This window comes from Phascolarctos cinereus, unplaced genomic scaffold (genome assembly GCF_003287225.1).
Source record: "Phascolarctos cinereus isolate Bilbo 61053 unplaced genomic scaffold, phaCin_HiC Scaffold_7;HRSCAF=346, whole genome shotgun sequence".
Taxonomy (NCBI): Eukaryota; Metazoa; Chordata; class Mammalia; order Diprotodontia; family Phascolarctidae; genus Phascolarctos; species Phascolarctos cinereus.
The window spans coordinates 88,358,921-88,381,302 of record NW_027556180.1 but is presented as its reverse complement, the minus strand read 5'-3'; the positions used below and the strand labels follow the sequence as shown (position 1 = coordinate 88,381,302).

At 37.2% G+C, this 22,382-nt stretch overlaps 1 protein-coding gene across 3 annotated transcripts in view; it reads left to right on the top strand.

The window, feature by feature from the left end:
• Positions 1-22,382, top strand: part of GTF2F2 (general transcription factor IIF subunit 2) — a 159,532-nt gene that overhangs the window by 8,616 nt on the left and 128,534 nt on the right. For all 3 annotated transcript variants that reach the window (XM_020971471.2, XM_020971455.2, XM_020971464.2), the window contains exons 2-4: positions 2,031-2,104; positions 7,219-7,237; positions 8,423-8,567. In XM_020971471.2, the coding sequence (XP_020827130.1) occupies positions 2,031-2,104; positions 7,219-7,237; positions 8,423-8,567 (238 nt within the window). The remainder of the gene's footprint in view (positions 1-2,030; positions 2,105-7,218; positions 7,238-8,422; positions 8,568-22,382) is intronic.

Below are 22,382 nucleotides of genomic sequence, written 5' to 3'. Positions count from 1 at the left end.
CTAGAGAATTCTTTTTTCCATGTATTCCTCATCTTAATCTGCTTCTTGCTACATTTCACTTCCAATCTTGAGGAGCTAACTCTGGAAACAAAAAGTATACGACTGTGAGAAGATAGTTGATGGTGGTGGTAGGAGGGTGTTGGAAGGAACCACCATTTAGAATCATAAGTTACTTATATACCACTTCATCTTAGTCCGTTTTTAGGCAGCCGTATGACTCCTATCCAATCAAAGACTGATCTGATATGTTTTATACCTTATTGTGAGTGCACTGGTAGGCTGGAGTCCTATTTCCAAGAGCCCTTTAGGGGCACAATGTAGCTGAAATATCTATATATTTAAAACAGCATTTTTTCCTATGGTTTTTCATTGCAAGCAAACCTTTCAGATGAAATTTCCACCATACTGTGTATTAAACAGACATTTGTAAGCTAGCCTGGGAATCATTATTTATAAAATAGTTTCTCTTCAAAAACAGGTTCCATATTCCAGACAACCAATTTATAAATGAACTTTTAGAACACTTATCACAGTTGAGGAAATCATCTGTATTTCTATTGCTACTGCATTGAATTTGCTTGTGAATCTTGCCTTCAATACATGAGCTATGAAGTTAAATCCATGAAATCTCAAACCAAGGGTCCCTAAAATGTTAGTCAAAGTCATGAGTGCCAATTGTTGCTATAGCTCTCTCTCCGTGCAACTCTTGCATTTCAAGGGGCGAGCTGTGTAGGGTAATGTGATGGGAAGCTTCTTCTCTGACGCTAGGATTCCGCCATCAACACCTCCCCATTCTGCTTTTCTCAAGACGTTAGGAAAATTAAAAAAGCAATGTCTCCTCATAGACATTGGAAAGACCTTAAACCTAAACAGTAGTTTCCATCTAGGGGAACCTTTGGTAAACCTCAAAACCATATGCACATGTGAAGGGGTGGTGATTTCTGGGAAGATAGATGTACCTAGGAAATGAACATTAGCAATTTAACTCAGTCCTGAAATGTTTACTGTTCATTATCTTTCATTATTTTGTCCTTTTTAAACTTGATTTCTAACCAGAAGGCTTACAATGTCAAATTAGGTTCTTTAAAACAGCTAGAATCTTGTTAACCCAAAATAAATGCTCTTGGTTTGCTTGCTGGAGTTCAGGGATTAAGTAAACAGACTAAACATATCCCTTCTCCTTCATGAGCAATCAGACCGAGTATTTATTGAGCACTTTGGGGCACAAGACAGAATATAAGTAGTTAACACTTTTTATTGCTTCTAGGTTTGCTGCTACCCATTCAAAGCCTATAATACTCTTCCCACCAATTTTGCCCACTCATTCACTGTTCCAGCAGATGCACTGTTAGGATTTTGCCTTGTGGTTTTCTACTTTTCAGAGATGGTCTCTAGGAACATATTTTTTAAAGAGGGGACTGCCTGTGCTAGGGACTTCAGATATGTACTAATGAAAAGACAAGCTCCCTGTCCCCAAGTAACTTATTAAGACATACTTGCCAGTAATTGATGGGCTACTCTCAATCTGTGGAAAATCTTTTTGAATTTGAGTAGTCAAGTCTGGCTTCTTTCAAGTGTCGTCCTTTAAAGCCTAGCTCAAGTTTTGCTTCCTTTCTGAAACCTCCTCTAAACTCCTTTTACATTTATAATTAGAACTACATAGTTTTGCATTAAATTGTTCTGTTGTATTAGTCTTTGAGGTCAGGGACACTTTTATATATGTGGTGACTGTACAATCTGGGACATTACAGATTTCAAAAAAAGAACATGTACATTTGGCAAGGCTTTCAAAGAGAAGTTTCCCTGGTGAAGTAGTGTGTCTCAGTTTTGGGGAAAATCTGTTCATTCCAATATAGTCATCATTGCATCCATCCCCCCACATTGTTGAGCATATAGTAGAGCCTTGATAAATACTTGATGATTGACAATAAACAGCAATTGTGTACTAAGAAATTTAAATGCAAATATCTTTTCTTTAATTAACATCATAAGTTTTATTGATTGCTTGTATGTTTCATATTTTGTTTTAGGTTCCTAAGTACTTGTCTCAGCAGTGGGCCAAAGCTTCAGGAAGAGGAGAAGTAGGAAAGCTGAGAATTGCAAAGTAAGTGGATTCACATGGGATTTTGGTATTGTTTGAAAAAAATGTATAATGGGGCAGCTAGGTGGGGCAGTGGATAGAGCACCAGCCCTGGATTCAGGAGGACCTGAGTTCAAATGTGGCCTCAGACTCATAGCACTTACTAGCTGTGTGACCCTGGGCAAGTCACTTAACCCCATTGCCTAGCCAAAAACAAACAAACAAACAAACAAAAGAATTTATAATCATATTTTAAATACATTTATAAATAATGCACAGCACAGTAATACAGCAAACACTGTTGCAAGATTGAAATATAAATGGAAAGCCATGAAAAATTGGACTAGATTACCTGTGAGTCAGGCTTTTCCAACTCTGAGATCATTTGATTCTGTGCAATAAGGCTGTGCAAGAGGCTGCTAAGACATTTCTACCCTGTGGCTAACAGCAACAAATATTAAAGCATATCGAAGGGGAGTAAATAATCTCAGATATTGAAAGGTATCTGTGTTATTGTGGCATAATTTCTTTCATAAAGTCTTCATTATTTTCAGTTTTGGTGGTGATTCAAAATCACCTTTGTTGTCTGAGAAATACTTTGCTGTCTTAAGTCACCCACCATTACTCGGTGCTCATTTGCTAAGCTTGGGGTCATCTTTGTTCTTTTGCAGAGATATTTTTTTAACATGGGTCAGTTCCTTGTATCGGATTTATAGGTTAGGCATATCCTCTGTTTAGTTCTTGACATATCTTATGTTGGTTTTTTGATGGTTGGATGTTCTTTTGCATTTTAAACCTACATTTATGCCTCCTGATAGTGTGATCTTTCTTTTGTTTGTTTTGATTCTAAATAGATTCTATAATTTCTTAGTGACGTTTTAACAAGGCTGTTTAATAGTAAACAAATGAGATCATTAATGTGCCTGATGGTAACATTTGATAGTAGTTGTGTTTATTTCAAAAACATTTTCATTTCTCCTTTTATTAGACCTTTCCCTAGAAATCCTTTAAGGAAAATGAGGGGAGGTAACAGCTATTTTTGCACATAAAACTGGGAAACAAAATTTATGACTTGCCCCGGTGATAATAGCACTGTATTAGAACTTGGTTTTCATAACTCTAGCACAAACTAGGCCCCGCAGCAGACTGCACCTCACTTTATACCAACAGTAATACATTAAATTTGTATAGCACTTTACCATTCCAAAGAGCTTTCAAGTATTTCAGCTCATTTTATTCCTACAACAGCCCTGTGTAATAGTTATTACTTTATGTAATAGATGTGTCCCAGGAAAACTGTATGTAAATCTAATGTTGTGAACTGAATACTTTTAATGCGCATGAAGCACTCCTTATTTCAAAGCACCCTTATGCTACCTTTTATAAAGTGAAGAGGGCTTTTGTAAAGTAGGTAATGATTCCCTTTGTTTCGTAAAGTTTTTGCAAACTTTAAAGGGCTATGTAAATATCAGTGTTTATTATCGAGCTCAGATTTTTCATGTATTGGTTTTCTTAGAAGTGGGTTATACCTATAAGATGGCACGGTGGATAGAGTGCTAGGCCTGAATCAGGAAGACCTGAGTTCAGCTTTGGCCTCAGACACTTACTAGGTGTGTGACCCTGGACAAATTGCTTAACCTGTGTCTGCCTCAGTTTCCTCAATTTTAAAATGGAGATAATAATAGCACTTAACCTCCAGGGGTCATTATGAGGCACAAATGAGATAATATTTATAAAGCACTTAGCGCAGTCCCTTGCGTACAGTAGGTGTTGAATGAATGCTTGTTCCCTTCCCCTAACTGGAGCTAGCCTACTAGACTAGCATAGTGACAAGCTTTAACCACCATATAGTTTTAAAGAACTGTAGCCAGCCATTATTTTAAAATATGTACGGCATTGAAACTAAGAGTCTTGTCAAATAGAAGATGAACCTCTTTAAGATAAAAAGTGTTTGCATAGCCTAGTGGACAGTGAGCCTGCCTCAGAGGCAGTACGGCTGGGCTTGGTTTCCTGCTCCTGAACACGCTTCTTTGTGATCCTGGGTAAAGTCACTTCTATTCCTCTGTGTCCTCAGCAACTCTGAAGACTGAATTGAAGATTAGGTGTCAGTCTGCATTGGGAGAGGGAGATTTTCCATTGGGAGCAAAGGGAAGAATAGAGTTGGACCCAATCTCTTCTCGTCCCATAATCTCCCTTCAAAAAACCCAATCTTGGGGGGCAGCTAGGTGGTGCAGTAGCCAGAGCAACGGCCCTGAAGTCGGGAGGATCTGAGTTAAAATATGACCTCAGACCAAACACTTGTCACTTACTAGCTGTATGACCCTTAAGTCACTTAATCCCAATTGTCTTTAAAAAAACAACAAAAAAAAACCCCAATCTTGTAACTAGCATCTTAAGAAGATTGATAAAGGGTTTTAAAGTATTTTATTGTTAGATAGCTATAGTGTATGCAACCACTAAATTGTTGTTAATTCATTTTCTTTATTCCCATTTTCAGTAAATTCTAGTGGCTCCCTGTTACCTTAAGGACTCAAATACAAACTCTTCTGTTTGGTATTTAAAGTCCTTCATATCCTGACTGCAGCTTACCTTGCCAGCCTTATGTCTCCTCCATGCAGTTTTTGGTTCAGCTATCCTGACCTTCTTGTTCCTCATATTAACCCTCCATGTCCTGTCTCCCTGCTTTTTCACAGGCTGTCCTTGCCCACGATGTGCTCTCTTCTGGCTTCCATCTCTTAGAATACCTAGTTTCCTTAAAAATTGAGCTCCTAACACATTCTTCATGAATAATAGCTAACATTTAAATAGTACTTTAAGGGTTTGCAAACTGCTTTACAAATATTGTATCATTCTATACTCATAACTAGGAAATAGGTATTATTGTTATCCACATTTCATAGATGAGGAAGCTGAGGCAGACAGAGGTTGAGAGACTTGCCCAGGGTCACACAGCTAATAAGTGTCTGAGGTTGTATTTGAACCTCAGGTCTTTTGGACTCTAGGCCCAGCACTCTCTCCACTGCACTGTTTTATAGGTATGATCTACTTTGTTGGCCGTCCTAATAGAATATAAACTCCTTTGGGAAAGGAACTGGTTTGTTTCTTTGTATTCCTGTCTTCTCTTACAGTGCCATGTACGTAATATACCCTTAACAAATGTTGTATGTTGATTTGTAGATAATATGAAGGGTAAATCATCTTGGCTTCACTTGTTCAGTTGTTTTCATTCATGTCTGACTCTTTGTGACCCAATTTGGGGTTTTCTTGGCAAAGATACTGGAGTGATTTGCCCACAGTCACACAGCTAGTAAGTGTCTGAGGCCAGGTCTGAACTCAAGGAGATCAGCCTTCCTGACTCAATGCCCAGTGTTCTATCCAGTGCACCACCTCGCTGCCCCAACTGGCCTTACCTAAGTTATCATAAAATTACAGACTCATAGAACTTTTGTGCTGAAGCGATCATGTAGCCCAATTCCCCTAATTTACAGGTGATCACACTAAGGACTCGGACAGATTCAGTGACATCTAAATTCACAAGGTTTTTCTTCATTCCACAGGCTGCTTTCTCAATTGCTCAGTCAGTTTGAGTGATCTCTTTTCTACCATAATGAGCCTTAGAAAAGAGTGTGCCTAAGAGTCCCCCATTAAAAAAAAATGCCAAATTTCCTTAGGGGAAAAATAAGATTGAATTAACGAACTTTGATTATATATAAGTTTTATAGCTCATTTTTATTCATTATTTTGACTTGTTCTCTTAGGAAGATAAAGCTCTATTTTATTTAAAACATGCTGTTTGCCTCAAAATTGTAGAAGTCATATATTCAACAGGCATAGCTGCTTGGAAATCACTACATTTGACACCAGTTCAATCTAATTCTAATATAGTTTTGGCCAAATGGTGGTATGTTTATAATTCCCTTTTGTGTGTCTTTTTAACATTTTGTATGTCATCTTTGACCACAGCAGCTTATCTTTCCATCTGGCCCATTCATTCTCCTACTATTCATCTTTGCCTTTATCTTGATTTCTAGGCCCACTACACATCTATGAATTCCCACAGATTGCTATCTATTTCTTTATCTATTTCCTCCCTACACTGCCTGGATCTCCCAGTATGTAATTCCTGTAATGTTCCCCTTAACACCTTAAATGTCATGCTCTTTTCCTTCTGCTAATCATTTTTTACTGATTCTCAACCCTGTGTAAGCTCTGTCATTAACTGTTTCTGCTCTTATTTCTGGGTTGCCAGAACTGGAGAAAGTTAAAGAAAATTTCCATCATCTTGGCTGCATCACAAATTCATACAAATTTCAGTTTCACAATAGTCCCTGCCCTTCCTCATATCTGGGAGGTCCCTAAGTCCTCATTTTTGTTTTCTGTATCTCATGGCCTTTCTCTTAACTGTACAGGGTGTTCCAAAAGTTGTTGGACAGTTTTAAACTAGAGTCCAGAAAGTCATTAACTTGTTCTTCAGTGCCTCTATATGATATTTAAAATCTTAATGATAGGATTTGTAGTCAGATTCTATTAGGAACAGATTGCCTGCACCATTGACAAGTGAATAGCTCCTACCTCCCTGAGTCAGTGAAATTGAAGGAAGTCTCATAATTATATTAGCAAGCTACATTACAAATTTGTTATCCAACCTTATGCTATCCAGCTTTGGGGCAGCTATGTGGCACAGTGGATAGAACACAGGGCTTGGAATCAGGAATCTTGGAATCTAGCCTCAGATACTTACTAGCTGTGGGATCCTGGGCAAGTCACTTAACCCTGTTGGCCTCAATTCCTCATCTGTAAAGTGAGCTGGAGAAGGAAATGGCAAGGCAGAAATTACCTCCTGACAAGATATAGGGTGTGAGGTTACTCATCCTACTTTCTAATAAACCTGGCTATAATTTCCATCTTATATGTAAACATGTTGAAGAGTTTTTGGACTTTGGCTAACAAGCAAATATAATATTATTGGTATGGTAAGGAAAGGAACGTAGGGTTGCTTTTGTATATTTTTTTTCAGAGTAGGAGAATGAATTGAAAAGTGCTATTCAAATGTAAACTATCATAATTTGTAGAAGATTGTTCCAGAAAATTTAGACTTTTCCTATTTTAAAACATGTCTTCTTTTTCCCCTTCTCCAGGAATCAAGGAAGGACTGAGGTAAGTTGATTTATATTTGCAATTTTAATTCTTTTTAATACATGAAAAAATATTTATCTTATATGGTAGTAATTATAGGGTAAAGAAAGGTTTTCATTCTGGAGAAGTCGTCAGCATCAATGATGTTCCCTGACTTTGTGCTCGATCAACTGCCTGGTTGTCCATTCTTTTTATTAGTATTGTATTTGTCTTCTCTGGGTTGGACACTGTGGATTGTGTAGTATTAAAGTCAGAGTGAAGAGAATATTTGGTTTAGTTTTTTCAGACTTTAATTGTTGTCCGTAATATTAAACACTATGATGGTATAGCACATAGGTACTCAGTAAGTATTTCATACTAGTCTTCCAGATAGCATGGGTGTAGTGAAGATCAGAAAGCCAGTATTTATAAATCCTTTTGATATAAAATGTGATGTTCATTTGGGTGAAGAGTCTAGGAGAGAATTCTTCTGAAAGAAAATAGTCTCCCGGTTCTAACCTATAGTCCTGTGGCAAGTATTTGATATTTACAGAAATATTTAGGGGAATTCCATCTATTTAGTAATTATTAGTGGGGGTTGAATAAAACTTAAAATATAGTTATGTCCAGAACATTTAATATGGATCAAAAACTCTTAGTGTCAGCATATGTTTTGTTAACATTGAGGGTATACCTTAATCCTATCTAAACTCCATTGTCCCTTGGCCACATGGTCCAGATCCCTGGCATTCTGTTCACTGGCTACTCCCATCCAGATCATCCTTAGACCCCTCCTCCAGTCACCCCAGACTACTTGACCATTCCTGGATCCCTGCCACAGTCTTTCTGAATATAAGATTCATCTTGCCTCCATTAAGGTGTTCAGATTCTTACAATCTAGCCAATAGCTCACAAATATTCAGATTTCTTAAGAGTCTGGCCAATATGGCGGCTCTTTAATAAACCTTGTCTTTGGCTGGGGAAAAAAACCAAAAACAACAAATATTGGAAATTCAGCCTTTTCTTAATAGGTTAGCTGTATCATTTTTGCATATTAGGATAGCTTCTTACTGTAGTTGGTTTTATAATGTGTTTGTTGGAGAGTTTTCAATATAATTCTAAAAAGATCACTAATTTGGAAAATGAAATATGTAATTAAAATTTAAGTATAGATAGTTCATAGTAAAAAGTTAAGTTATTAATAGACTTTGGTTAATTATCTGCTAGGTATCTTTTACTTTGAATGAGGAGCTTGCAAATATCCGTGATATTGGTGGAAAACCTGCTTCTGTCAGTGCTCCCAGAGAACATCCATTTCTCTTGCAAAGCGTGGGAGGACAGACATTAACAGTCTTTACAGAGAGCTCATCAGGTAAGGTAGACTGAAATTAATGCTACTCTTAAAAATGTTAACTTTATAAGTTTGGCACTGTGATCTGTTAAAAAGGACATTATCAAGGCCTAACATTCAACCAACCAATTTTTTTCATGCCATTCTTTGTTTGGCCTTTTCTTGTTATAATAGAATCTGTCATCAAACAGTAAACATTTATTAAGTGCTTACTGTGATCCAGGCACTGTGCTAAGGGCTGGGGAGACAAAAAGAGGCAATGACAGCTCCTGCCTGCAAGGAGCTCAGTATGTTGAACTAATGAGGAGTTTACAATCTAATGAGTATAGAGAAATTCATGAAAGAATTGGGGTTTATATTTTAGTATTCTGGACATAAACATGGAACAAACAGAGTAGCATAACTACAAAATGCATCTTCTAAGGTGATTGAGAAAAACCTTTGTGCTTTGGATTCTGCTATAATAGGGTCAGCCTACATATAAAGCATATCCCTTGTGTTTTCTTATCAGGAATAGATGGGTTTTTTTGGTTTTTCTTTTAGCAACAGAGTGCTAAATGTTAACAATTATTGCTAAAACTTAAGGAGTGTTCTAGTGTTACATTTTTGTTATTATGTACTAATCCATCTTAACCAGTCCTGTCAAAGAAAGACCAAGCTGTCTGGGAAAAGGAAGTCTTTGTTACATGATGTATTAACCACATAGCTACTTTTATGATTCAGATACATGAGTTTTTGGAATACTAAGCGTTAAAGGGAGATCTTCTGCTATTGCTATAAATTTAAGTTCATTTTCAGTGTCTTCTACCTTTCTTGTCTATGATGAATTTAAACCATTACTGCGAAAGTAGAGTGTGTGCTACCTAGTACAACATAACACACTTTCATATAATAAATTAGAAAAAGTGATCTGTTTATCTTCCAAAAGTGAAATCTGTGATTTCATCCCATTATCAAAAATTTCAAGATAGTGGGGAGTTGTGATGAATTCTTATATGACATAAAGAATTTCATCTTTAAAAAATCATATCCTTATAGTAATTAATAGCCTATAAATTACTATGAGCTGTTTAAAATCAGTTCAGTAAATTGTCATTTTTTGGGAGGGAGATATAACTTTTACCAGTGTGGTAAGTTGTAAGTTTTTCTGAGTTGTAGTGCTAAGTAATGATTAGCTTTAATGCCTTATTTATTGTTGTGATATAAGTGTTCATAGTACCATTTCTTAGCAGACAGAAAGTGTAAAAGTGAACATTTCATATTGTACATGGGATTATGCCATAGTTACAGAGACGCAGCTTGAAATTTACTTGAAATAGATGGAGCAGATGGCTCAAGAGGCTCCCCTTTATCAGTCCACGGTTGCCAAAGTGGTATTCCATAAGCAAAAGATTGACCATGTCTTGTCTCTGCTCAGTAAGCTCCAGGGAATTCGTGTTCCCTCCAAAATCAGATATACGTTCTTCTATTTGACATTGAAAGCCCTTCACCCTGGTCTCAACATGTATTTCCAGGCTTATTGCGTATGTTTGTGCTTCATATACTCTTTGGTCAAACCAAATGGCTTTCTTGCTCTTGATCACACACAACATTCTATCCCCTTGTCAGTGTCTATACTGGCTGTCTCCTATGCCTAGAATACAGTCTCTTCTCCACTCTATGTCTCTGAATCCCTAACTTTCTCATTTAGAATCCTCTCCTGATTTCTTACCTGGCTACCCTACTAGGGGACTTCTCTGTCTGGCTTCTCCACCCTGCCCCCCAGGAAGTCCATTATTGGGATATCCTCCTCATCCCTTCTGCCTTGGTGCTCCCCCTCAGCCCTGCCCTCTTCCTCTCCCATTGGAGGGTGGAGCCATGAACTGCATACTTCCATTTAAGGAGAGAGATCAGCTCAGATAGCTCATTTCTCACCTGGCTGTCCTACCTTGAGACTTCTCTGATTTCTCCACAATGCCTTTACCTACCTTGCAACCCCTTTCAACTTCTTTTTGTGTTTTGTCTTCCCTCATTAGACTGTAAGCTCCTTGGGGGCAGGGATGTGTTTTTTTTGAATTTGTATACCCAGCACTTGGCACAGTGCCTGACACATAGTAAGCTCTTAATAAAAGTTTCTTGATTATTGACTTCCCTTAGAGCTCAGCTCAAGCATCACCTTCTATATCAGGCCTTACCTGATAGATCTTGCTGTTGACATTTTTTCCCTTAAATTTATCTTGTATTCACCTTTTACATATTTGGCATATACTTACATACGTACACGTGGTCTCTCTTTATAGAGTACAATCCCCATGAGGGCAAGGGCTGTTTCAGTTTTGTCTTTGTATCCCCTAGCAACTAACAGTACCTGGTATATAGCAGGCACTTAAATGTTTGTTGACTGGTAAATAATTGGTTTGAAAAAATTTATGATATGAATGGGCAAAGGTAGTCGAGTCTTGGTATGTAAAAGGGAAAACCATAAGATGAGAGACAGTGGAGAGTTTGGAAAAAGATTCTTTAAATCTTCATACCTTATATATTATTAGGTTGACTGTAGGATACTGGGGCCTAATAATGAAAAGTTTCATACATGAGTTGAAACTGATAGGAGTCTGTAACAACTTATGTAAACAGAAAACCTGCAGCCATCAGTCAGTTCCAGTTCTGTCTAGTTCTGTTTATATAAAATAAGAAAAGAATTATGGAAAGTTAAACCATGTATTGTTCTCAGAAGAAGTCTTCCATCTTGCCTTTCAGTTGTTGTTGCTGTCCTGAACATTTTGTGTTCATGTTTTTGGTCCTGCAGTACCTTGCATTGGGTGTGGTGTTCCCAGCATCGTCTTGGCAGAGAGATAGAAAAAGATCCAAACTGTCATTTATGTTCTGGAGTATGAGCAATATGTTCTTGGCTTTTGGTGATGTGATTATACAGACTCAGTGCTAATTTTCTTCCCACTCACTTTTGTTCATATTTCTGCGTTCTTGGTTTTCCTTGCCCAAATGATCACTTCTCTTCTAGATTATTATTCTGATATTTCCAAATTGGATTTCAGTTATTTTTAATTAACCCAGCTAAGTTTTCTGGTATGTCTTCCCTTAATAATATTTGCCATTCCTCTGTTGCATTAATTAGTTATCAAGTCACTCTTCCAAATTACTAATACAGGTATTATAATCGAAATTAATGTTGGACAATGCCCCCTGATCATTTCCCATTTTTCTTAATTATTTTAATAATTTTTTTTGTTGCTTGAGTCAAATATATCTGAATCTGCAAATTTCATTTTATGAAATTACATAATGTCTGCATGCCTCTTCATGTGCATATGCCTTAAAATCCAAAGACTTTATTTTCCTTTAAGAGCATATTGAGTGACTTGACTGAAGGTTTCATGGTATGATGACCAGAGCATTGGATTTGGAGCCTGAGGGTCTGGCTTTGAATTTGTTTGCCTCTTATTTACTTCCTGTGCCCTGGTTTCTAGTTTATAAAATAAGAGTATTAGATTAGATGATTTCAAAGTTCCTTCAAACTTTAAAGTCTGTAATTCTTGAGAAAAAAGAAAAATTCCGGAATTGTCATTTATAGTTACAAGACTTTATTTTCTGAGTCTCCGTGCCATTTATGTTGTTTTCAGCTGCCCGTGTTACTTTAGTTCTGCCTGTACTTCAAAAAGGACAAGAGATTTAAAATTAAGATGCATGTGAAATGGATATGATTTTGTGTATTTGTCCTTTTTTTTTGAAGTATAATACTGTATTCATTTATTGATTTCTCCTTAACTATTCACATTTTACAAAATGAAAAATTCTAGGAAAAATACACACCTTAAATGAGTTTGATATTTTCCATCTTGATTTAATAGTGCCTTCTCTTCTCTTTTGCATTTGTACTTGGAAAAATTTAACTTATTTTTCTAATTAACTAATTTTGTTATTTTGGGTTTCCTTTTAGAGCTATACTTACTGTGGACTTGAATTTTTGCATCTCATTCTCCTTAATTAAAAAATCCATATGCTTTTCATTAGTACTTTATGAATTCATTTTGATTATTTCTAGCTCTTAGTTTCTGAAAACTTTTGGCTAGTTCTATTTTCAGTTATTGTTTCAAGTTATCATTATTTCTTCTACCTGTATGTTCCCTCCCATGGAATTAGCAAAATAACCCTTTTCTTTATTTTTAGAAACATTTTCATAGAGGTTATGCTTCATTCTTCCATGAAGAAATGACTGAATTTTGGTTTTGTTCTTTATTTTAGTATTGTGTATTTCCTTGGGAATCCTTTTTATTTTTCATGGTTTCAGCGGCTTCTGGATAATGGTGGATGATTACCATCTGTTTCTTTTCATCTCTGGCACTTCCCTTTTGTAAAAACTTATTTTCTTAAGTTTTCTTATCCCAAACCCAAAATAATAGATGTAAAACCTATTATTCCAACTTAAAATAAAACCTACATACCACCTCTCCCCCACCTTAATCTCTCCCTACTTCAGTCCCATCCTCCCCAAAACCTAGAGGTAACCATGAGTAACCATGGAACCCAAAGAGTAAAGGTTTAACAACTAACCTCATGACTGATTTCCATTTGGTTATTTTCTTTTAACATAGAATAGACTGTAGCATATCTTTAATTCATCCTTCTTACAAGCATATATCCTGGTTGTATATATGTTGATATTTGCTGGAACTTCTAATCTTTTATAGTTCTCTCCACTTTCTACCATCCCTTTTAGCAAATGAGAAGAAGAGGAATAGTAGGCATAAGAGACCCAGCGACTATTTTTGGTTTGGGAGGTGGCCAGCCGTGTTCTTATAGTGCTTTTAATTTGGTGATCTGTGGGAACATTAATATAGAATTAGCATAAAATAGAAAGATATGGAATCAGAGGGCCAGGATTTGAATTCTAGCTATGCTACTTACTTGCGTGACTTTGGACAAAATTCTCAATCCCTCCTGGCCTTAGTTTCCTGATCAGTAAAAATAAGGGTATCTCACTAGATAATTTCTCCAGTACCTTCTAACTCTACATCTTATGATCCTAGATTATTGGATCTTATTTCTCTGTTATTGTTCTTAAATTTTAATATGTTCAGCTCCTTCTAATACACTCAATTCAGAAATGAAAGTCTTTAATCTTTTCTTTGTCTTTAGATATTACTTCATTCACATTGTTGAGTACCTGCCATTTCATTCCTTGGGCAGTCATTAAGTTCCTTCTATAATCATACCTTTTCTGAGTGGATAAAGAAAGTTATAGGATGCTAGAGCAGCCCATCTAGTCGAATCTCCATATTTTACAGGTAAAGAAACTGAGCTTCAGAGGGACATTGTTTACTTGCCCAAGATCACACAAGTAGTAAGTGCCAGAAGTGAGATTTGAACTCTGGTCCTTTCATACTAGAGCTCCTTGCACTGTATCGTACTGCTTCCCCTATCAGAAAGTGCAGTAACCATTTTTTGTGCTTCATCTTTCTGATAATAACTAATTTACTCAGTATTCTACTGTTTTACTAAATGCTTTCCTCACCAAGTAGATGACTTAAATATGACTACTTTTTATCATACCAAAATTCAGCAAAACATTAAGTACCCACTGTGTGCTAGGCCTTATTAAAAACACTGATGATAATTTTTGAAATATAACATCCTTTCCACTTCAGAGCTTACTTTCTTTCCTGGGGATCATCCTACTTCTAGGGTATTGTGTTTTTCATAATAGAATTTTGAAATTGAATCCCCATTTCACATATGCTTCATGTTTAAGGACTTCTTTACCCCTTCAGAGGTTCCATTTGAGGTCTGGAATAGGTTACTGTGGTTGACTGCTATGGAATGTTGAGAAAGAACATCTTTTCATGTATTATAAGGTTAGTTCCCTTTGGCTAAGAGCATTACCTTTCTAGATCTGAGTTGCCTGTATGTAACACATCATCAGTTATCTAATGGTTCCTTTGCTAGCTTCTTCAAATGCTTGGAAATCTTTGTCCAGTTGTCCTAGAACAGACTGTTACTGATACAGAATGTGTAACTCAAGACTAGTGATGTCCTTGTTGACAGATTCAGCAACTAGGCCAAAGATCAAATTGTTATAGAGCGAAGATTAGTGTAAGGCATTGGAATGTTTCCTCCACATGTGTTGGGGTGAACTGGAGCACTGAGGGAGCAGCAGGAACCTTAGGCTATCATCAACACTGGCTGGTTGGCGTTTTGTTTTTTTCTGCAACAACAAATTACAGTTTCTCTTCCTTTCATTTTATTGCTATTTCTGAATTATATAATCAAGAAAGACTGATTGTTCTGTAACTTTTTTCATATATTTTTGTTTGTGTCTTATGCTCTAGATTTTTATCCCTTTTTATCTCCTGAGGGGTCTTGTTCCAGTGTGCAACTTCTCCCCTCTTTGACAACTTGAGCTTCTCTTTCTCCATTGGCTCTTTCCTCATGGCACCTCCTAACTGCCCCCTTCCCCAAGACTCTTGCAAAACTTTCTCTTGACTGTATTAGTTCTTCTAGCTTTACCATCTGGTTTTGTCTCTCCTTTCCTTGCCAGACTTGCAGAATGAGTGATCTGTACCCCCTCTCTTTAATCCTTGGCAGTCTGTTTTCTGCCTGTATTACACTGCGTTTTTTTCTAGAAGTGGATATTTCTGGCCATTCAGTGTCTCCTTCTCAGTACTCATTCTCATTGACCTCTTTCAACTTTATGATGTCCCAGGTACTCTGCCTTTGTCTTTGGTTGTTCCTTTGATCTTGAATCAGTCAGTCAACAATTAAGCATCTCTGCTCTGTGCCAGAAACTGTATTTGGGGTACCAGTACACAAAAGTGAAAATAGTCTCTTCCCTCAAGGAACTTACAGTCTAGATATGGAAGACAGTGTATACTATTTTGGTTTTTACAAAATAGATACAAAATTATTTTAGTGGGCAAGGCCCTACTAGCTGAGGGAATCAGGAAAGACTTCATGTAGAAGGTGGGGGCTTGAGCAGTGTCTTTAAGTAAAAGAGAGATTATATGAGATGCAGGTAAGGAGTGTATTCCAGGCATGAGGGACAGCTAGTACAAAGGCACAGCGATAGGAGATAGGGATGGCAAGAAGGCCGGTTTTGGGTGGCCTGCATGTACATGCAGGGGAGCAACATAAGGGTAAAGCTTGAAAGGTAGGCTGAAGCCTGATTAATAAGGGCTTTAAATGCTGAAAGAAGAGTTTATATTTGCTCCTGAAGATTCTATTGGCAAGGCCATGTTTGTACTTCAGGACAATCACTTTGGCCTCTTTCTGATGGATGAATTAGCAAGGAGAGAGACTTGAGGCAGGGAGACTGTTAGGAGGCTGTTGCAGTAGTTTCGATGAGAGCTGATGAGGGCATGAATTGGGGGTATGAGTGATTGTGTAAGTGGAGAGGAGACAGATGTAAGAGATGTTATAGAGATAGAAATGATCAGATTTGGCACCTGCTTACATATGTGCAGCAACTAAGAGTGAAAAGTGAGTTGAGCATCCTACCAAGGTGATGATCAGTGCACTTGACCATAGCAGAGAAGTTTGGGGTTGTCTCTGGGGAAAAGTATTGAGTTTAGCTTTGGATACATATATCTTATGTGTACGTGTATGTATGTGTATATATCTGTATCTATCTATATCTAGTTATCTATATCTCTCTCTCTCTCTCTCTCTCTCTCTCTCTCTCTCTCTCTCTGAGAGAGAGAGAGAGCGCGAGTGAGAGAGTTCAGCCCAGTGTTTAATCCTGCTTTAGGCACTTATGAGTTGTGTAATCATGCACACAGACATGATGTTTCCTCATCTGTAAGATAGCGGTATAGATCTTCATACAGTGCTCATAGGATACCGTTTATAAACCTTGAAGTGCTGTGTAAATGTGAGGTGATTATTAACGTGCAAGACCAGACTAGAGCTGGAACCTTGCTCTCACAGCCTCATCCTTAACCACCCTAGTGAACGTTTTCCATTTGGTATCTTACAGTCCGCCTCAATTTTCATTCCTCTGTAACTGAACCCATTATGGTGCACTCCCTAACATCCCTCTTTCTGTCAGTGGCACTTTCTCCTCTCAGTTGCTCATGAAACTTTGGAGTCATCTTTGATTCTTTTCATTGGCCATTATATCTAGTCGTTTACCAAATCCTGTCATTTTTTACTTTTGAAATATATTTTGTATTTGGATGCTGTCAGCAGGTTGATCTTCTTAAAACATCACTTTGATCTCATTTTTTTCAAGGATGAAGTTCTAACTACTCAGCCTGGCCTTTAGGGTCCTCTATGTTATCTGACACCTGTTATCAATTCTACTTATTCCACAATATCTGCTTTTTGGCTTATACTGTTTATTTTGCCAAGCATGGCTTGCCCCTTCTGCCCAGACTTTCCGTATTGAAACCAAGTTGATGTAGGAGCAAGGTCAAGCTCAGATTCCACATCCTCCTTACAGTCTTCCTCAGGGGTTTGAACCCATGTAAATCTCTCCTGAATTCCTTACAGCTTTTCATGTCTCTCCTATTCACTTGGTTACTTAATCATCTGTTACCTTTTATTTTTACCTGTTTCCTGAGTGTATGCCCTGTCTTCTTGACAGGACTCAGGCGCATCTAATATTTCATCTTGTATCTTTTATTAGGTATCTTATATTTGATTATAGTACCTAGAACAAAGCTGGATAGATAATAGGTGGTTAATAAGTATGTGTTGAATGAAATTGACTGTTTTCTTCTAATGATTTTTAGTCCTCTGAGACAGCACACTCCATCTAACCCATGTTCCAGGACATGAGGCTGGACAAAATTATTTCTGAATATTAGTTTCATTGGGTGAGATTCTGAGTCACTCAGAAGCATACATTTAAGTTAAGCTTAGTGATAGAGCACTGACCAGCCCTGGGGGCCAGTGAGACCAGTGCCCTCCTTCTATAGAGGTTGATGCCGAGACCCAGGGAGGTTAAGTGACTGGACTAAGGTTACAGACACTGGGAAGAAATAGAGACAGGATTTGAACCCAGGATTTCTGACTCTGATGCCAGTGTTCTTTGATTGTGCCATACTTCCTCAGACACTTTGTGACCCTGGGTAGGTCAGTCTCCAAACCTCTGTTTCCTTATCTTTAAAATGGAGATAAGAGCACCTCCCTCACAGGGTTGTTATGAGGATTAAATGAAGACGTATATAAAGTGCTTTGTAAACTTTAAATCAATACACGAATGTGAGTTATTAAATGCATGTGAGAATCAAAGCTGAGTTTTACATTTTTGGCCTCTTATTTTAGTGCACAGTTTGCTAAATCCCTATATATAAAACATGTTTTTTGTTCTGGTTTTAAATAATAAGAATAACTCTTCAGTAGTATTTCCCATCAGACTCTGTTAGTCACTGCATAGATATCAGCAAAACATAATCTCTGTGTAAAGAGAGCTGCCATTTTAAAGCCAAAATGTATGAGAATTTTATTTTAATGGTTGCTTAGTAAACCTTTCTACATAGTCTATGTGTTAATACATAAACTGGTATATTTATAGATTTATTGAGAAATATGTAGATGTAAGTTGTGTTTGAATTCTATTTCTATGGAAATACTCTTTGAAAATCAAAATTAATTATCAGTAGTTTCTCTGAAGATTGAGAGTTCAGTATTCTAGGTCCAATCACCCATAATATTCCAGTGTTAATCATTCTCTAATAAAACATTCCATTTAAAATATTGGTATGTATTGAAAAAGGATGTCTGTTTCTCACAGTAATCTTAGTTATTTTAAGCAAATGTCTTTTTAATGAGGGGGTGGTATTTAGTTCTGGCACGTTATTTATGTTGAGGCATGTCTCAGTGAGAAGCATTAAGCTCTTGTCTTCTTACAATTAAGCTCTCATCTGTTTGCTACTTAGTTGTTATTCCTCTCCATCTTTGCTTGTAAATATTAATTACCTTTGTTCTCTAAGAGATAAGGACTAGATCTGTTACATTCTTAGTCCATGGAATTTCCAGATGAGGAAGCTACCTCAGTCAGTGCTGGCCAATAGCGATGCATCTTAGGGTTTCCTAGAGTTCTGAATGGCTCCATGACTTGTGCAGAGTCACCCACCCAGCAGAGGTCATGAGTGAGAACACAATCCAACTTTTCCTGCTTTGGTTCTCTCTCCACTATGCCATGCTTCCTCAGTAATTGCAATGCAGCTATGTTATTTGAAATTTTAGCCAATTTATCTTTTAATTATTACTGTTTTATAAGTAGTTTTAATACTATACAGAGAAAAATGTAATTTTTGATTTTCAGTATAAATTCTCATAAATCAGAATTTAATGCTTTTGTTGACTGTGTTATATGTAACTCTGAAGGAGGAAACTCTCTTTACCAAAGGTAGCGAGACAAGTTGTCTCTATTTGAAGGTCTCAGAATGTTGCCTGGGGCACTGAAAGGTGACTTACCCAGGGTTACACAGCCAGTATGTGTCTGAGACAGGACTTGAACCCAGGTCTTTGTTGCTTCAAGGCTAGCTCTCTATCCATTATGCCTTTCCAGAGAAGCTGTTAATGCTTTGAATGCCTTTCCTTTGGCTATGGCTGATGAAAAAGGTGTTCCTGAAATTCTGAACCTGTTAACACTATACTGACTTCATTGCTGACAAGACTCTATTCTGTGTCTGTTTCAGTGGGTTGTCATTTTTTACTATAAGCAAGTCATACATTTTCTTTTAACCATTTTATTTACTGGAAGCTTTAGTAATATTGTTACTAATTTTACAAGGAAATAAGTCTTCATTGTTAACATGGGTTGGTAATAACCAGAGTTGCTAGCTATCATTCACCTGCCAGTTTTTCAGCTTAGTGAAATTCCCCATTTGACCTGATTCACCTCCTTCTGGTGGCTATCTCCTTTAATCCCCCAACTCCCACCTTCATAAATGCTCAGCATATTGTAATGCCTCTGTATGCACACATGTGAAATAATGAAAGGTTTGGCTTTTGCTGTTCATACCAGTGAACATCTTGAATCACCGCAGGTGATGATAATCTTGTGTATCTGGGGAAGAGCAAACTGAGCCGTATCATGTTGTGATTACGGGCAAGTTCTCAGGGCAGAATTCATCAGGCTGTTTGCTTCTTTGACCAGCCAGCCCACAAACCCTTTCACCTCTCAAGAAAACAAGTCCCAAACTGGGGGAAATAACTGTAGAATTTTTTTTCTCCTTTTCATAACTGAAAATATTGCAGAAGGGGTATCTGTAGTTTGTATTTTTCCATACATAAGTCTAGATGCGGTAGTCCAGGAGAAAAATTGGAGTATAAGGGTACACTGTTAAGATAAGATTTGGAATCCCATGCTGAATTCATTTGAGTCTAGCCTGTGATTTTTCTGCTGTGAAAATTTTATTGCCTGGTAACTGCAGAAAGTAAAAAAAGGCATTTACAGATATATTTATGTAGCCTGTCGTAGATGTCTTTCTAGGATTTTAGTTATCAAATCTATTAACCAAGTTTACGAATCTATGCTTTGGAATTTTGAGTAGAATATGCCTTCACCTGAATAGTTCAGCTTTTTAGGAAAATAAGCCAAAGTTTATGTTCTTTAAAAATAATTTATAGAATAGACTTTGACTTAAAGTATATGATTAGCCTGAATTATTATTATTGAATATTTAACTAGTAATATTTTGCCCTTTAGTCTTTTTCTAGTTATAAATTCTACATGATTCAGTTTAATTCAGCAAACACTTAGAGTGTTTATTATGTGCACAGCACTGTGCTAGGCTCTGGGGATGCAAAGGCGATATCAAAATAATAACTGCCCTCAAGGAGTTTACATTCTACTGAGGGAATGCAGCATGTGCACAAGTAAGTAAATACAAGTTATATACAAAGTCATTTCAAGAGAGAGAGATTCCTAATAACTGAAGAGAACATGGCAGGCTTCATTCAAGTAAGGGGTGTCACCTGAGCTGTGCTTTGAAGAAAACCAACGATTCTGTGAGGAGGGAGGACATTCCAGACATGAGGGAACCCTTGGGCCACTCCCCCCCCCAGGTATATCATATCATATCCTGTTCCATCATGTCTAGGGACAAGTTTTGAATGGCAGCTAAGGCTTGAATTTGTATTTTATCCCATAGACACTAGAGGCCTACTGAAGCTGTATTAGGGTGAGAGAATAACAATGTGGCTCAGATATGGTTTGGAATATCTGCTTGGCGACTAGGTGGAAGAGGAATTAGAGAGGGAAGAGAATAGAGGGAGAGATCATTTAGGAGACTTTTGCATTGGTTCAGATAAGAGAGGGTGAGGGCCTGAGCCAGAGTCAGGGTTTCAGGAGTGAGAAAAAGGGGAACAGTGTGAGAGATGGTGTGGATCTAGTCTACTTTTTAGTAGGATGTTCAGAGTTTGGACATTTGCATTCTATTTGAGCTCTAACTCTAGTGTTTTGCTTATTTTAGTATTTCTTCTCTTTTTTATTTCTATAGAACTTCATATTTTGAAAAGAAAATGAACAGTTTAATTGATGTCTCTTTTACACAATTTAAGAAAAATGAAATATTTATATTATAGTCTTTAGGAATAATTTTCTTTACAACCATCCCATGAGGTGTGCAGTGCAAAATTTTTGCCTGTTTTACGGATAAAGAACCCAAGGCTCAGAGAGGGTGAGGGATTTGTCTGAAGTGATGCAGCTAGTGGCTAGCCATTAGTCAAATTGAGTCCGGAACCAGTGTTCTTTGCAATTTACCTTTCTCTTGTATGCTCTGATGGCTTTTATTTAGGGACAACCCTGAATTATTTTATTCGCTCTTTGTAAAAGTGGAACTTTTAGTATCTCAGCAGAATAAAAAAGGTTTAATAAGCTGAATTCAAGGACCAGAATTACATTACTCTCTTTTTGAGGGAGTCATAAGAGGCTCTATTGATATTTCATTAGGTCTTATAATAGCTAGCTTTTATTTCCCCTCTTTTGGTGTCCTGACAGCATCAGAACTTGACACGACTGGGGTGGGTGGGAAGTGGAAGTGATGACTGATTAGTGGTCTTTTCCCCTGTCACATTCTGTCCCTTCACTTCCCAAAGGTAAGTGTTGACAATGTAACTGAACTAAGCACTTTATCATCCGCATTGAAACCATATTGCAAGGGCTTAGACGAAATCTCAGTTTCACCCCAACTTCCAAGCAAGCTCAGTTCTCTGTCAAATAGACCAAGAGCCTTTAATATCATCTATCAACCTTTACCAAGAAAAAGAAGGTGCAATAAAAATAATTTGTTAAAATACAGAGAACTACCCTTTGTTTAAATCGTGAATACATATGCATTTAAAGTCTTATGATAGTGCCTCAGCTTATCATGAAGGTGATCCTAGGATCTTCTTTACATTCAAATATGGCACTCTTGATTACTGTTGTGTTATTAATTTTACAAAATGTACTCTTTGATTTTTCACAGTATTCCAAGCTGAGCAATGAGGGGTGAATCATGAGTACCCAGTCTCTCCTGGCATTCCTCCCCCACCCCCACCCCCAGTTTTTGCTAATCTTCATCTCCTACTATAGTTTAAGAAACCAGCTTGGAATTAACCCAGTCCAGTATAAACTTTATTCTCTGTAAATCATGTCTTTTATGGGCACTATAACCTTTTTTTTTAATTACAAAGTATTTGGTTTCCTACAATAGCCTAATAAAAATTAGGGAAGAGAGAGACAGAAGGGGGCAGGGAAAAGAGGGAGGAAGAAAGAGATAAGGATAGAGGAAGAGGGAGGGAAGGAAGGAAGGAAAGAGGAAGAAGAGAGGGAATAAGACACACACACACACACACACACACAGTACTTTGCCTCACTACTTTTTGTTCCCCATAGTTATTCTTTTT